This window comes from Lithobates pipiens, unplaced genomic scaffold, assembly GCF_037356315.1.
Source record: "Lithobates pipiens isolate NorthernLeopardFrog02 unplaced genomic scaffold, aLitPip1_a1.2 Scaffold_10, whole genome shotgun sequence".
In the NCBI taxonomy this organism is placed as follows: domain Eukaryota; kingdom Metazoa; phylum Chordata; class Amphibia; order Anura; family Ranidae; genus Lithobates; species Lithobates pipiens.
In genome coordinates this window covers 2,652,937-2,668,263 of record NW_027507686.1, presented here as the reverse complement: position 1 = coordinate 2,668,263, position 15,327 = coordinate 2,652,937, and the positions used below count along the sequence as shown (strand labels likewise).

Here is a 15,327-nt window from a genome sequence, read left to right as displayed (position 1 = left end):
AAAGGGCAAGTCCAGTATATATGGAACAGGGTGCACCTGTCCTTCAGGCAGCGCCAGCAGCGATCAGAGGCGGAGGGATAAATTTTGTGGAGTACTGCTGGGGTCTGGTACCAGTGGTAGAGAATTTTATAGAAGTTTTCCTTGTAAAGGGTACATAGAGAGGACTTAGCTGCCTGTCTCCACACCCCCTGCCAGGCTTCCAGCAAAAGTTCCTCACCCAACTCCTTTTCCCATCTCAACATATACTTGTGCTTGCCCTTTGTGTGAAAGTGGTGTGAGTTGAGGATGCGGTAGAGGTCTGATATCATTCCCCTGCGATACCGTCCCTCAAGTATAATCAGTTCGAATGGGGAGGGTGGGGAGAATTGGAGCCTCGGGGCTATGGTTTGCGCAAAATGTCTGATCTGAAGATAACTGTAGAAGGTCTGTCGGGGGAGGTCGTGTTTAGTCTGCAGCTCCGAGAAAGACAGCAGTTTTCTCGATCTGGGGTCTACTAGATGTCCCAGGTGGAATAATCCTCGGGATGCCCAGGGCCATGACATCTGGTGGGTTAGGCTGTCCGGGAGTTTAGGGTTACAAAGAAACGAGGTCAGCACGGATGCCTCCGAGTGGAGCCTGCGCTCCCGGGAGAGTTTCTTCCAGAGCTGGGTGAGCTGGGCCATCGGCCCTAATAGCCGGTTCGTATCAATCTGTATGTCCGCTCCCCAGAGCAGGCTGTTCGGGTGCACCGGGGCTAGCCATAGCCTCTCAATCTCTGACCACTTGTTGTACGACCGTTGTGGGAACCAGGAGACTATAGCCCGGAGCTGCGCCGCTTGATAGTACCTAACCAAGTCGGGGAACGCCAGGCCGCCGTCCGAGCGCAAAGCAGTCATAACGGAGGCAGGAACCCGATGTTTTTTATAGGTCCACAGGAACTTCAGCAAGTCATTCTGGAGCAAACGGAGGTGCGCGTAGGGGATCTGAACCGGAAGCGTCTGGAATAAGTAAAGGAGTTTGGGGAGAATTACCATTTTGATGGATGGGAGCCGCCCTATGAGCGATATTTGGTGTGCCTTCCATTTGTGGATAAGTTCCCTAATCTCCCGGTAAAGGGGGGGCAAGTTGGCCTGATACAGAGTATGGAAGGATGGGGTAATGAGAACCCCCCCCCAAATATTTGAGGGAGGAGTTCTCCCACCTGTAGGGAAACACCGAGCGAAGGTGGGTCTCCTCCGCCGGTGGTATATGGATCGGGAGGGCCACTGACTTGGAGGCATTAATTCTATAACCCGAGATCTCCCCGTATCGTCACAGTTCCGCGTTCAGGTTGGGCAAGGATGTCCTAGGCTGGGTTAGGGTAAGGATGACATCATCCGCGAATAGAGATATTTTAAATTCCCTGTCCCGAACCAAAATTCCCCTGACATCCGGATTGCTTCTGATGGCCTCCGCCAGGGGCTCCACACAGAGTGCAAACAGCAAAGGAGATAGCGGACAGCCCTGGCGGGTGCCATTGGCGATAAAGAAGATTGGAGACGTTGCATACAGGGTTTTAACTTGCGAGGTGGGGGTGGTGTAGAGGTGTTGTATTGCGTGTAGGAAAGGACCTTTAAAGCCCGTGTGGTGTAAAGTTGCCGTCATGAATGGCCAGCTCAGGCGGTCAAATGCCTTTTCTGTGTCTAGACTCAGGACCAGGGAGGGGAGAGTGGTCTTGTTAGCTACGTCGATAAGGTCAATAATTTTCCTGGTGTTATCGCCCGCCTGTCTGTGAGGTACAAAGCCTACCTGGTCCTTATGGATCAAAGCAGGAAGAATGGCATTGAGGCGGTTCGCTAGAATTTTTGTGAACATTTTTAAATCTGAATTTAACAGAGCAATAGGCCTATAGCTGGCACAGAGAGTCTGGTCTTTGTCTGGTTTCGGGATGATGGATATAAAGGAGGCCAGCATCTCAGTGGGGACCGGAGACCGTTTGAGGAAAGAGTTAAACAGTTTTGTCATGTGGGGGCTCAAAATAGGTAGAAATGTCTTTATAATACTCGTACGGGAACCCGTCTGGCCCCGGAGATTTATGGGCCGGGAGTGCTTTCACAGTCGCTGACAGTTCCTCATCCGTAATTGGGGCATTAAGGTCTTGAAGGTCCGTGTCTTTCAGTCGGGGCAGTGTCATGTTTTCTAGGTACCTAGTGATTCGATCAATCAATGCGGGGGCTGGTGGATTATGGGGTATGTCCTGCTTGTTGTAGAGATCAGTGTCAAAGGCTGCAAACGTGTCCGCGATGGCCTGCGGATGAGACAAAAGGACTCCTCCGCTGTTTTTGATTTGGAAAGGTGTAGAGGCTTGTGTTTTGATCAGCCAGTTTCCGAGCCAACAGGGTCTGCGCTTTATTTCCCTTGTCATAATAGAGCTGTCGCAGGCGGATAAGCGCCCTCTCCACTGAGCCTAGAGCAAGATCTCTGAGTTAGTCTCACCTGCACAATTTGTTTGATCAGTGAGAGGGAGCTCCCTGAAGCCTAGCCTCTTTAACTGTCCTTCAGCCATTAGCCTGGCGGCCTGTGCGTCTCTCTTCAATGCTGAGGAGAGGGCAAGGCAGCGGCCCCGAAAAAACAGCTTTGTGGGCGGCCCACAGGGTGGGGAGGGTAACGTCCGGGGTATCGTTTTCAGCGAAATACAGTTGGAGCGAAGATTCCAGCTCCGCTCTGGTAGGGAGATGCTGCAATAAGTAGTTGTTCAGTCGCCAGCTGCAGGGTTTACGAAAGAGGGGCCCCAATGTCTAGCGTCATGGTAATCGGGGGCGTGGTCAGACCAGGAGATAGGTAGAATGTGTGCGGAGCGGACGGCCCTCAACGTGTTATTGTTCACGAAAAAAAATGATCAATGCGCGAGTGAGTGCGATGGGGGGCCGAGTAAAAGGTATATTGGCGGTCCTGGGGGTGTAGGGTTCGCCATACGTCAAATAGAGCCCGTCTTCTGGTGATCTGGAAGCCCCTTTTTTGATGTTATTCCAGTGCTCAGTCTTTATAGGCTCCAATATTGCCAATATTTGCCCAAAAACCTTCCAAATCACATCTCCTGTGCACAGCCCTCTTCAAATCTCCCCACAGATTTTCATTGGTATTCAGGTCTGGGCTCTGGCTGGGCCATTCCAAAACTTTAATCTTCTGTTGAAGCCATTCCTTGGTTGATTTGGATGGATGCTTTGGGTCGTTGTCATGTTGGAAGATGAAGTTCATGTTCAGCTTTCTAACAGAAGCCTGAAGGTTTTGTGCCAATATTGACTGGTATTTGAAACTGGTCATAATTCCCTCTACCTTGCTAAGGCCCCTGTTCCAGCTGAAGAAAACCAGCCCCAAAGCATGATGCTGCCACCGCCATGCTTCACGGTGGGTATGGTGTTCTTTTGGTGATGTGCAATGTTGTTTTCCCAAGTGTTCTTCCAGGACAGCCCTTGAGAGATGGAGCTCCTCCCATCGACACAGGAAACACATTGCCACAGTTCAAAAGGCGGTCCCTCAGGTCCCTGGTCAGTCATTTGTGTTTCCTCCGTCGGAGGAACATGTTGCCAGGAACCTGGAGGCCCCTCTCAGGGGCTGCCTGAGAACCTGTTAGCCATAAGGGACCGGGTCCTGTTTTTTGGCTGCAGTATTGGGTCCATACCTTTTTTTGTGGCTCGGGTACCGTCCAGCTGATTCGGAGCAGACCCGTTACCCTCCTCCTTCCAGTGCCGAGGTGGCCAGGGGCAGAATGGCGCCGGTTTCCCCCAGGAGCGGTGAGTGGAACCTTCCATCTCCGCTCCTTGTTGCGGTGGGGTCGGAGACGCCGAGCGTCACTTCCGGTGGAACCGTGTCATCACTGCGTGCCGAGACTTCCGGTTCCGGGTCTCTAAGGGTACAAGGAGGAGAGGGAGAGCCAGCGCTGTGCCTGTGAAGCCCGACCAGCGTCCAGCTATACCGGATTAGCGGCGGGATCCAGAGCGTCAGAGGGGGACCATGGAGGCTATTCCCCAGGATACTCCGGCGGAGACAGGCACCAGCCAATCCCAGGTAGGCTGCTGGGCATGCTATTACTCTGGTGGAGCGGTGGTGTTTGTAGGCTGGGCCCTGTAGTGCCCCACGGTGGCGGTTTACTCACAGTGAGATTGTTTGTTAGTGGTGATTCTAAGAGGGACATGGTGCTGACGCTAAGAAATCCTTTGTCTTCTTATTTTCAGGCTAAAGAGATGCCAAGGGAAGACAAGACAGGCCGCAAAAAGTGCCCTAATTGTGGGAATAGGTTGTCCTCTGGCTCTAACAAAGCCCTATGCAAGCAATGCATTGCAAGCTTGCTTAAATCTGAGGCAGATTCCCCTTTAGCAAAATTTTTGGGCTCCTTTAAAGAGGAAATGGCGTCGACCTTTAAGTCCCTCCGGGAGTTAATCACTGACGTGGGATCAGCTGCAGCTGCCTCCACGAGTAAAACAACTATAATCTCATCCTCACCATGCCTTACAACACCCAGCTCAGGGGAGCCCCGTATGGTCAGGGAGCCTAGCCCCACGTTGATTAGCCCCGATTCCTCTGACACTGACTCGGGTCAGGAAGAGGATCAAGCAGCATCTAAAGCCTCAAAATATAGATTATCTCTCGAGGAAGTAGATGAGCTAATGGGGGCTATCTATGATACGCTGGAAATTGAGGAGGAAGAAACTCAGTTATCCAGACATGATCAAATGTATGAGGCTCTGGGGAAAAAGAAAGCAAGGGTTTTCCCTATACATAAGGTGCTTTCTGACCTTGTCCTTAAGGAGTGGTCTGAACCAGATAAAAAGGTTTTCTTTCCTAAATCCCTTAAGAGAAGGTTCCCTTTTGATGAGAGCCCAGAGGCGGTCTGGAATAAAAATCCTAAACTAGACGCCCCTCTGTCCAAAATCTCAAAGCAGGCTGATCTGGCCTTTGAGGATATGGGCCACCTGAAAGATCCCATGGACAGGAGAACAGACATTGTCTTAAAGAGGGCCTGGGATGCCTCTATGGCAGGCTTAAAACCAGCTCTAGCCACTTCCTGTGTAGCTAGAAACCTGGAGTTCTGGTTATCGCAACTACAAGAACATTTAAAGGCAGGCACTCCTAGGGGGGAGCTTCTGAAATCCTTCCCTATGCTTTTTAAGGCCACCAGTTTCATCTCTGATGCCTCCACGGACTCCGTAAAATTTACAGCTAAGTCTGCAGCACTTTCAGTGGCAGCAAGGAGGTCAGTATGGATGAAAACCTGGGGGGGAGACACGGCGTCTAAAACCCGCCTGTGCAGCGTCCCTTTTACAGGAGACTTAGTCTTCGGGCCTGAATTAGACTCCGCCTTAGAAAGGACGGCGGATAAAAAGAAAACCTTTCCCGCAAAAAAGAAAAATTTTCAAAGAAAATTTTTTCGTCCCTTTAAGGAACCCTCTAAATCAGAGAAGAGTTCAACCCCCAAAAAACATTGGTCGGGACATAAAGGGAAAGGAAAAGGGGGCATACTGTTTAGCCGCCCCAATCAGGATCCCAAACCCCAGTGACGTCAGGGTTCCTGTGGGAGGAAGATTAAGCAAATTTCTTCCACAATGGGAAAAGACAACCTCGAACGAGTTTGTCTTAAATATAATAAAAAGGGGTCATGCGCTGGAATTTCACAGCAACCCTCCTTCCAAGTTTCTGGTGACAAAGCTTCCAAGTCACTCAGAAAAGGCCAGGGCCTTACCTTTACTGATAGGGGAAATGGTGGATCAAGAGGTATTGACACCAGTCCCTATTCAGGAACAAGGAGACGGTTTTTACTCGCACATTTTTGTGGTAAGAAAGCCGTCAGGGAGATTCAGACTAATTATGAACCTCCGTCCACTGAATCGCTCCATCCGTTACAAGAGATTTCGGATGGAGTCCATTTATTCCATAAAGAATCTCCTGCAGAAAGAGATATTTATGGCAACCCTGGATCTAAGGGACGCTTATCTGCATATTCCAATAAGGGAGGAATGCCAGAAATTCCTTCGGATGGCAGTGCAGATAGACACAAAGGTTTACCACTTTCAGTGCAGAGCACTTCCCTTCGGTCTATCATCCTCCCCAAGAATTTTTACCAAGGTTCTCGGAGAGGCTTTAGTTCCACTGAGGCTTCAATCAGGCTCAATTATCCCCTATCTAGACGATCTGCTCCTAACAGCCCACTCAGAGAGTCGTCTTTCTCAGGATCTGGAATTGACTCAACTCAGCCTGAGTCGATTAGGGTGGATTGTCAGTCAGGAGAAATCCAAGACAACCCCAACACAGGAGAGCCTGTATCTGGGGTACTGGATCAAGTCTGTAGATCAGAAAATTATACTGCCGGAAGAAAAGATTTTGAATCTGTGGCAGAGAATATCTTTTCTTCAATGCAGCCCCAAATGTACGGTGAGGGAAGTAATGTCGGTCTTAGGTCTTATGACGGCAGCCATTCCAGCCGTACAATGGGCCAGGTTCCACCAAAGAGACCTTCAGGGTTTTCTGTTAGAACAATTAAAGGGCAGAGATCTGGAGGAGGAGGTATCGATCCCCTCAAGGATAAAACGCTCCCTCTGGTGGTGGAAGGACAGGGAGAACCTAAACAAAGGGATTCATTGGGTCCTTCCTATCACTTCAACACTAACAACGGATGCGAGCAGTTGGGGCTGGGGAGCCCACCTCGGCTCAAGCTGGGTCCAGGACAAGTGGACCCCGGAGGAGAAATGTTTTTCTTCCAATTGGAAAGAGCTAACAGCAATCCTGAGAGCTGTTCTAGCTTTTCACCCCACAATACAGGGTCACCATCTACAAGTCCGTTCAGACAATACGACGGCTGTAGCATACATAAACAAACAAGGAGGAACCAGAAGTCCTCGTTTGATGTTGGTAGCCAGACGCATTCTCCAGTGGGCAGAAGCCAATCTGGAATCCATTTCTGCAGTTCACCTGAAAGGGGAGCTGAACAACAAGGCGGACTTCTTGAGTCGACAAAAGATTTCGAACCAAGAATGGTCCTTACACCCAGAGGCATTCAATCTCATAACAACTCACTGGGGAGAACCAGAGGTAGACCTTTTTGCGAGCAAAAAGAATGCAAAGGTTCCTAATTTTTTTCTCGCTAAACCCAGGAGATCAGCCCCTGGCTGTAGATGCCTTGCAAACTCCATGGACTTTCAGTCTGGCGTATGCATTTCCCCCTCTTCATCTCATTCCGAGGGTCCTAGCAAGATTCCTCAAGGAGAAAACCTGTTTGATTCTAGTAGCACCTTTTTGGCCCAGGAGACCGTGGTTCACAACGTTGCTACAATTGACAGATTGTCCGCCTCTGAGACTTCCCTACAGACAGGACCTCCTGTCGCAGGGACCTCTTTACCATCCACAGGTGGCCACACTGAAGCTTTCAGCGTGGTTACTGAAGAGGAAATCTTAAGGAGTAAGGGCCTGTCAGATGAGGTAATTGCGACCTTACTACAGAGTCGCAAACCAGTCACGAGGGCTATTTACAAAAAAGTCTGGAAAAAATTTAATAGCTGGCTGAATAGCCGTGACATAAATACGGCTAATATTCTACAGTTTTTACAGGAAGGTGTAAACAAGGGTTTAACCCTAAGTACTATCAAGGTACAGAAGCTGCCTTAAGTGTGTACCTAGATGAACGCTTACAGGAAAATCCTTTTGTCGCTAGATTCTGTAAGGCAGTCGCTAGACGTAAGCCAGTCAGAATCACCAAAGTCCCATCCTGGGATTTAGCAGTTGTACTAAAAGCTTTCTTGGGGTCACCCTTTGAGCCTATCTCAGAGGCCTCCCTAAGGCTTATTACATTTAAGACAGTTCTCCTGGTGGCAATCACTTCAGCCCGTAGGGTCAGTGAAATCCAAGCCCTTTCCATCAGGGAACCATTCCTACAGATCCTAGAAGACAGAGTCATTCTAAAGACAGACCCTGGGTTCTTACCAAAGGTAGCTTCTAGCTTCCATAGGTCCCAAGATATTGTCCTCCCTTCATTTTGTCAAAATGCAGCAAATGAGAAAGAGGAACGTTTTCATTTATTGGATGTGAGGAGGTGTATTCTAGATTATCTTAATCCATTCAGAATCTCAGACTCCCTTTTTGTCCTTTTTTCCGGACAGCGTAGGGGACAGAAAGCTTCAAAAGTAACCATAGCTAGATGGATTAGGCTAGCTATAGCAGAGGGGTATAAGGCCTTGAATAGAGATCCTCCTGAGGGTGTTAAAGCTCACTCCACATGAGCGTTGTCTGCATCCTGGGCAGAAAGAGCTGGTGCCACCCCGGAGCAGGTATGTAAAGCAGCCACATGGTCAAGCTTTTCCACCTTTACAAGGCATTACCGACTGGACTTAATGTCTAGTCAGGATCAGGCCTTTGGGAGGAAAGTCCTCCAGGCCGTGGTCCCCCCCTAATCTGGTAAGTACTTGGGGATCCTCTCAAGGGCTGTCCTGGAAGAACACTTGGGAAAACTGGAGTTAGTACTTACCGGTAACTCCTTTTCCGGTGGTCTTCCAGGACAGCACGATCCCACCCTTTATTTGATTATAGTGATGTACTAATGTTATTACCTGTTATGGTTTATATGTTTTTCAGTTCCATCCTTCGGTTCTTGGTGAATGACTGACCAGGGACCTGAGGGACCGCCTTTTGAACTGTGGCAATGTGTTTCCTGTGTCGATGGGAGGAGCTCCATCTCTCAAGGGCTGTCCTGGAAGACCACCGGAAAAGGAGTTACCGGTAAGTACTAACTCCAGTTTTTGCGCCAAACATATTTTTTGGGATTCATGGCCAAAAAGTTCAGCCTTGGTTTCATCAGACCAGAACGCATTTTCACACATGATTTTGGAAGACTTCAGATGTGTTTTTGCAAAATTTAGCCGGGCTTAGATGTTTTTTCTTGTTAAGAAAAGGCTTCTGTCTTGCCACTCTACCCCCAGATATTCCTGCAGCTTCTTTAATGTTGCTGTAGGTCTCTTGGCCTACAGCAACATTAAACATTTTTGCTCACTAGTGTTATTTCCTGTACACACGGTCGGACTTTCCAACGGGAAAATGTGCGATCGGACTGCCTTGTCGGAATTTCCGATCGTGTGTGGGCTCCATCGCACTTTTTCCGTCGGAATTTCTGACACACAAAGTTTGAGATCTGGATCTAAAAATTTTCAGACGACAAAACCCGATCGTTTAAATTTCCGATCGTGTGCAGACAATTTCCGATGCACAAAGTGCCACGCATGCTCAGAATAAATTGCGAGACGAAATCTATTGGCTAATGGCCTCTTTATAGTCCCATCGTACGTGTTGTACGTCACCGCGTTCTGAACTATCGGATTTTCCGACAACTTTGTGTGACCGTGTTTATACAAGACAAGTTTGGGCCAAAATCCGACGGAAAAAATCTGACGGATTTAGTTGTCGGAATGTCCGACCGTGTGTACAGGGCATTACTCTTTGCACTTGTTACCAAGTATACCTGAAAGTGTCTTCAGTTTGTATCACAATTGTGTTTTTTCTACAGATTTCATGTAATTAATCTTCTTTTTATTTATTTTTGGCTCTTCTCTTCCTCACAGATTCACGTTTGCTTTAATCGTCGCTTCCCTTGCTGTTGGTGCTACATACTTATTTTTCCGGGCAGCCGGGCTGGCAGGCCGACAAGGAGGTTTTTCTGCTTTTGTAAGTTTTAGAGCGTAATGATCTTCTGCCTGGATTATTCTGCTCTGTCTGCTGCTTCCTTCAGTTTATGATCTCCCCCTACAGGCATATTGGTAATCGATTAAAGTGATTGTGAAGTTGTTGTTGTTTTTTAAGTAACATAGGTGATATACTTACCTGCTCTGTGTAATGGTTTTGCACTGAGCATCCCTGATCCTCCTCTTCTCAGGTCTCCCAATGGCCCCTGGGCCCCCCTCCCACCGAGTGCCCTCATAGCAAGCCACTTGCAATGATGGGGGCACTTATGCGGGCTCCCTCCGTAGCCGGCTCATACAGAACATGGCTCAGCCGCTCCCTCCTCACTAACCATCTCCTGTATCATATCCGCAGTCTCTGACCATCTCCTGTATCATGTCTGCAGTCTCTGACCATCTCCTGTATCATGTCTGCAGTCTCTGACCATCTCCTGTATCATGTCTGCAGTCTCTGACCATCTCCTGTATCATGTCTGCAGTCTCTGACCATCTCCTGTATCATGTCTGCAGTCTCTGACCATCTCCTGTATCATGTCTGCAGTCTCTGACCATCTCCTGTATCATGTCTGCAGTCTCTGACCATCTCCTGTATCATGTCTGCAGTCTCTGACCATCTCCTGTATCATGTCTGCAGTCTCTGACCATCTCCTGTATCATGTCTGCAGTCTCTGATCATCTCTTGTAGCATGTCTGCAGTCTCTGATCATCTCCTGTATCATGTCTGCAGTCTCTGACCATCTCCTGTATCATGTCTGCCGTCCCCGACCATCTCCTCTGTCATGTCTGCACGTCCCCCGACCATCTCCTCTGTCATGTCTGCACGTCCCCCGACCATCTCCTCTGTCATGTCTGCACGTCCCCCGACCATCTCCTCTGTCATGTCTGCACGTCCCCCGACCATCTCCTCTGTCATGTCTGCACGTCCCCCGACCATCTCCTGTTGTGTGTTTGCTGTCTCTGATGGTGAATTTTATGTGTGGTCGTTTTGGTGATGTTTGGGGCTGCACTTGAGGCCCCCAATATCAAGACAGTTGACCACCACAGCTCTAGACATTGCAAGGCTCCCTTACAGCCAAAACACTTGTCCAGGCCTTCTTAATGGGCCAAAGATCACCATGATCATTGAGTGGCAGCTATTACTGGGGTGCTTCTGATGTTTGCAGCGTATGTCTGCTCTGTCTTTTACAATCGCCTTTGGAACCATTCAGCCTCATTTTCCAAGGACTCATTCCTTACATCTTTCTCTTTTCAGAACCAGCTGAAATTGGCGCGTTTCACCATCGTAGACGGAGCTTCTGGGAAGGGAATCAGCTTTAAAGATGTTGCTGGGATGCATGAGGCTAAGATGGAAGTTAAGGAATTTGTGGATTACTTAAAGGTAATTTTTGAAAAGGAAAGGGAATTTTTAATAACCTTCAATTACAATGACTTGTGTAGCAATTGTATACGCTAGATTATGCATTTATTTATTTGCTAGGATTTTTTCCCACAAAAGTGGAGTTCCCCTTTAACCACTTGCTGGCCACCTCACGTACATATACTGCGGGGCAGCGGCTCTCCTGTGCAAAATCACGTACAAGTGATTGGACACAGCGGGGGCCAATGAGTGGGGGTCCGGCATACCCGATGTCCACCGGGACCCGCCGATCGTTCCCAAGAGAGGCAGAACGGGGGGGTCTGCATATGTAAACAAGGCAGATCACTGTCCTGCTAGTAGGGGAGACAGAGATGTTGTGTTTATGCTAAGCAGTACAAGCACCTCCCCCTGCACAGTTAGAAAGCACCCCCTAGGCAAACATTTAACCCTTTTTCTCGCCCCTGATGTTAACCCCTTTCCTGCCAGTCTCAGTACAGTGACCGTGCATATTTTTTCGCACTGATCACTGTATTAGTGCCACTGGTCCCCAAAAAAGTGTCAAAAGTGTTTGACGCAATATCGCAGTTGATCACCACCATTACTAATAAAGAAACAAACAAATTCCATAAAAAATATCCTATAGTTTGTAGACGCGATAACTTTTGCGCAAACCAATCATATGAACTTTATTGGGATTTTTTTTTTTTTTGTAGCAAAATAGAATACATCATTTCCTAAATTGATGAAGAAATTTTAGATTTTTTAAAAAAATTTTTTGTATTGGAAAAATAATGACATTACAATTTGATTTTGGTACAGTGTCGCACGACCGCGCAATCAGTTAATTGCTTGCTGACCAGCCACCTTATTTGTCCTTATTTGGCGGCAGGTTGGCACGGCTGCACGAATCACCGTAGGTGTACGTCGGCCGCTTTAAGAGCTCCTTCACACTGGGGCGCTTTGCGGGTGCTACAGCGCTTAAAATAGGGCCTGCAAAGCGCCTTGAAACAGCCGCTGCCTTGTCTCCAATGTGATACCCCAAGGCCTCTCACACTGGAGCGGTGCGCTGGCAGGACGCTAAAAAAAAGTCCTGCTAGCAGCATCTTTGGAAATCAATAGGGTATCGTGGCTATACCGCTGGCATAGCGCTGCAGCAGCGCTTTGTGGTGGTTTTAACCCTTTCTCGGCTGCTGGTGGGGGGTAAAAGCGCCCTGCTAGCGGCCCGAATAGCGCCGTAAAATTAGTGGTAAAGTGCCAATAAATCTCTCCCTCTCCCTCTCTCCTCCCTCCCTCCCTCTCCCTCCCCCTCCCCCTCTCTCTCTCTCTCTCTCCCTCTCTCTCTCTCTCTCTCTCTCTCTCTCTCTCTCTCTCTCTCTCTCTCTCTCTCTCTCTCTCTCTCTCTCTCTCTCTCTCTCTCTCTCTCTCTCTCTCTCTCTCTCTCTCTCCCCCCTCCCCCTCCCCCTCCCCCTCCCCCTCCCCCTCTCCCTCTCCCTCTCCCTCCCCCTCCCCCTCTCTCCCTCCCCCTCTCCCTCTCCCTCCCCCTCCCCCTCCCCCTCTCTCCCTCCCCCTCCCCCTCTCTCCCTCCCCCTCCCCCTCTCTCCCTCCCCCTCCCCCTCTCTCCCTCCCCCTCCCCCTCTCTCCCTCCCCCTCCCCCTCCCCCTCTCTCCCTCCCTCTCTCCCTCCCTCCCTCCCTCTCTCCCTCCCCATCTCTCTCCCACAATTAGAATCGCTCCCTAGGACACACTTAACACCTTTGATCGCCCCCTAGTGTTAACCCCTTCCCTGCCAGTGACATTTATATATTGATCAGTGGCTATTTTTAGCTCTGATTGCTGTATAAATGTCACGGGTCCCAAAAAAGCGTCAAGTGTCCAATCTGTCTGCCGCAATGTCGCAGTTCCGCTAAAAATCGCTGATCACCGCTATTGCTAGTAAAAAAATAAATAAAATTATAATAAAAATGCCATAAATCTATCCCTTATTTTGTAGACGCTATAACTTTTGCTCAAACCAATCGCTGTACGCTTATTGCGTATTTTTTTTTTTATATATATTTATTATAGCAAAAAGTAAAAAATACTGGGTTTCTTTTAAAATTGTCGCTATTTTTTTTTTTTTTTGTTTATGGCGCAAAAAATAAAAACCGCAGAGGTGATCAAATGCCACCAAAAGAAAGCTCTATTTGTGGGGAAAAAAAAAAAATGACATCAACTTTGTTGTTTGGGTACAGCGTCGCACGACCGCGCAATTGTCAGTTAAAGCGACGCAGTGCAGCATCGCAAAAAATGGCCGAGTCAGGAAGGGGGAAAATCCTTCTGATCCTTAAGTGGTGAAAGTAACGCAATGCTGTATCAGAAAAAAAAAAAACTGGCTTGGTCGTGAAGGGGGGGGGGGGGGGGTAAATCTTCTGGAGCTGGAGTAGTTCATTTTAGGGCACTTGTGTGGAGGGCTGCAGAAAGAAGAAAACAATGGTGTTCTGTGTGATCGCTCTTCCACATGGGCTGTCAGCTGTGGGGCAGAGTGGTGTAGAAAAGTGCAACGTGTCTGCGTTTTTCCACACCTCTTCATCACATGCTGCATTTTTATGCTCTGCAGCTTGGCTGTGGTGCATCGAAATTAAACTTTGTGACATTTCTATGAAGTGTAAAAAAAATAAAATAAAAAATAAAATAAATAAAAAGGGAAGGAAGTCGTTTGCCCCCCACGTTGTAAAAACTTAAAGCTTCAAAGCCTGCCCAGCATGGACAACTGCCCTTAGAGGGGAACAAGGTCACACTACCTCTGCGCATAGTGTGAACCCAGCCTTAGTGTTTTATATAAGAAAATAATAAAAATAAAAAATGCCCGGAGTTCAACTGTAAAATGCCTACATAGGTCAGTTTGAAACCAAAATTAACATTTTATCTTCAAGATTGCTTCATAGTTGCCATAAACAAATTCAAGTTCTCTTGATGGGATTTGAACCCCCCAACTAAAGCTTTCCACTTTTCATGCAGAGTCCAGAGAGATATCTGCACTTGGGGGCTAAAGTGCCTAAAGGAGCGTTACTTCTCGGACCCCCGGGATGTGGGAAGACTTTGCTCGCCAAGGCCGTAGCTACAGAAGCGCAGGTCCCGTTCCTGGCGATGGCCGGCTCGGAGTTTGTGGAGGTGATCGGAGGTAAGACCAAGCTGGACAACAAAGAGCTCATTGTAGTTTGCTGAGTCCCTCCCCCGCCCCCCCCCCCCCTTGTGCCCACCCTGTGTTTTCGTGCTGTATATGTAAATATATTGTCATTTATATACTTTATGTATTTATTACACACACGTAGGAAATGCTGGAAGTTTGGCACCAAAGCTGAAAATGAGTTTAAAAAAAAAAAAAATATATATATATATATATATATATATATATATATATATATATATATATATATATATATATATATATATATATATATATATATATATATATATATAGATAGATAGATAGATAGATAGATATAGATATATATATTTTTTTTTTATGTACAATATCTCACAAAAGTAAGTACACCCCGCAGTCACATTTTTGTAACTATTTTCTCCTCTCTTTTCATGTGACAACACTGAAGAAATGACACTTGTCTACAATGTAAAGTAGTGAGTGTACAGCTTGTATAACAGTGTAAATTTCCTGTCCCCTCAAAATAACTCAACACACAGCCATTAATGTCTAAACCGCTGGCAACAAAAGTCAGTACACCCCTAAGTGAAAATCTCCAAATTGGGCCCAAAGTGTCAATATTTTGTGTGGCCACCATTATTTCCCAGCACTGCCTTCACTATCTTGGGCATGGAGGTCAGCAGAGCTTCACAGGTCATCACCGGAGTCCTCTTCCCCTCCCCCATGATGACATCACAGAGCTGGTGGATGTTGGAGACCTTCCCCTCCTCCACCCTCTGTTTGAGGATCCCCCACAGTTGATCAATAGGGTTTAGGTCTGGAGACATGCTTGGCCAGTCCATCACCTTTACCCTCAGCTTCTTTAGCAAGGCAGTGGTGGTGTTGGAGGTGTGTTTGGGGTGGTTATCATGTTGGAATACTGCCCTGCGGTCCAGTCTCTGAAGGGAGGGGATCATGCTCTGCTTCAGTATGTCACAGTACATGTTGGCATTCATGGTCCCCTCAATGATCTGTAGCCCCCCAGTGCCGGCAGCACTCATGCAGCCCCCGACCATGACACCCCCCCCACCATGCCTGACTGTAGACAAGACACACTTGTCTTTGTCCTCCTCACCTGGTTGCCCCCACACACGCCTGACACCATCTGAC

The 15,327-nt window shown here is 48.0% G+C and overlaps 1 protein-coding gene across 2 annotated transcripts in view; it reads left to right on the top strand.

The window, feature by feature from the left end:
* SPG7 (SPG7 matrix AAA peptidase subunit, paraplegin) overlaps positions 1–15,327 on the top strand; it is a 46,923-nt gene that overhangs the window by 17,893 nt on the left and 13,703 nt on the right. For both annotated transcript variants that reach the window (XM_077451022.1, XM_077451019.1), the window contains exons 6-8: positions 9,561–9,663; positions 10,930–11,055; positions 14,031–14,193. In XM_077451022.1, the coding sequence (XP_077307148.1) occupies positions 9,561–9,663; positions 10,930–11,055; positions 14,031–14,193 (392 nt within the window). The remainder of the gene's footprint in view (positions 1–9,560; positions 9,664–10,929; positions 11,056–14,030; positions 14,194–15,327) is intronic.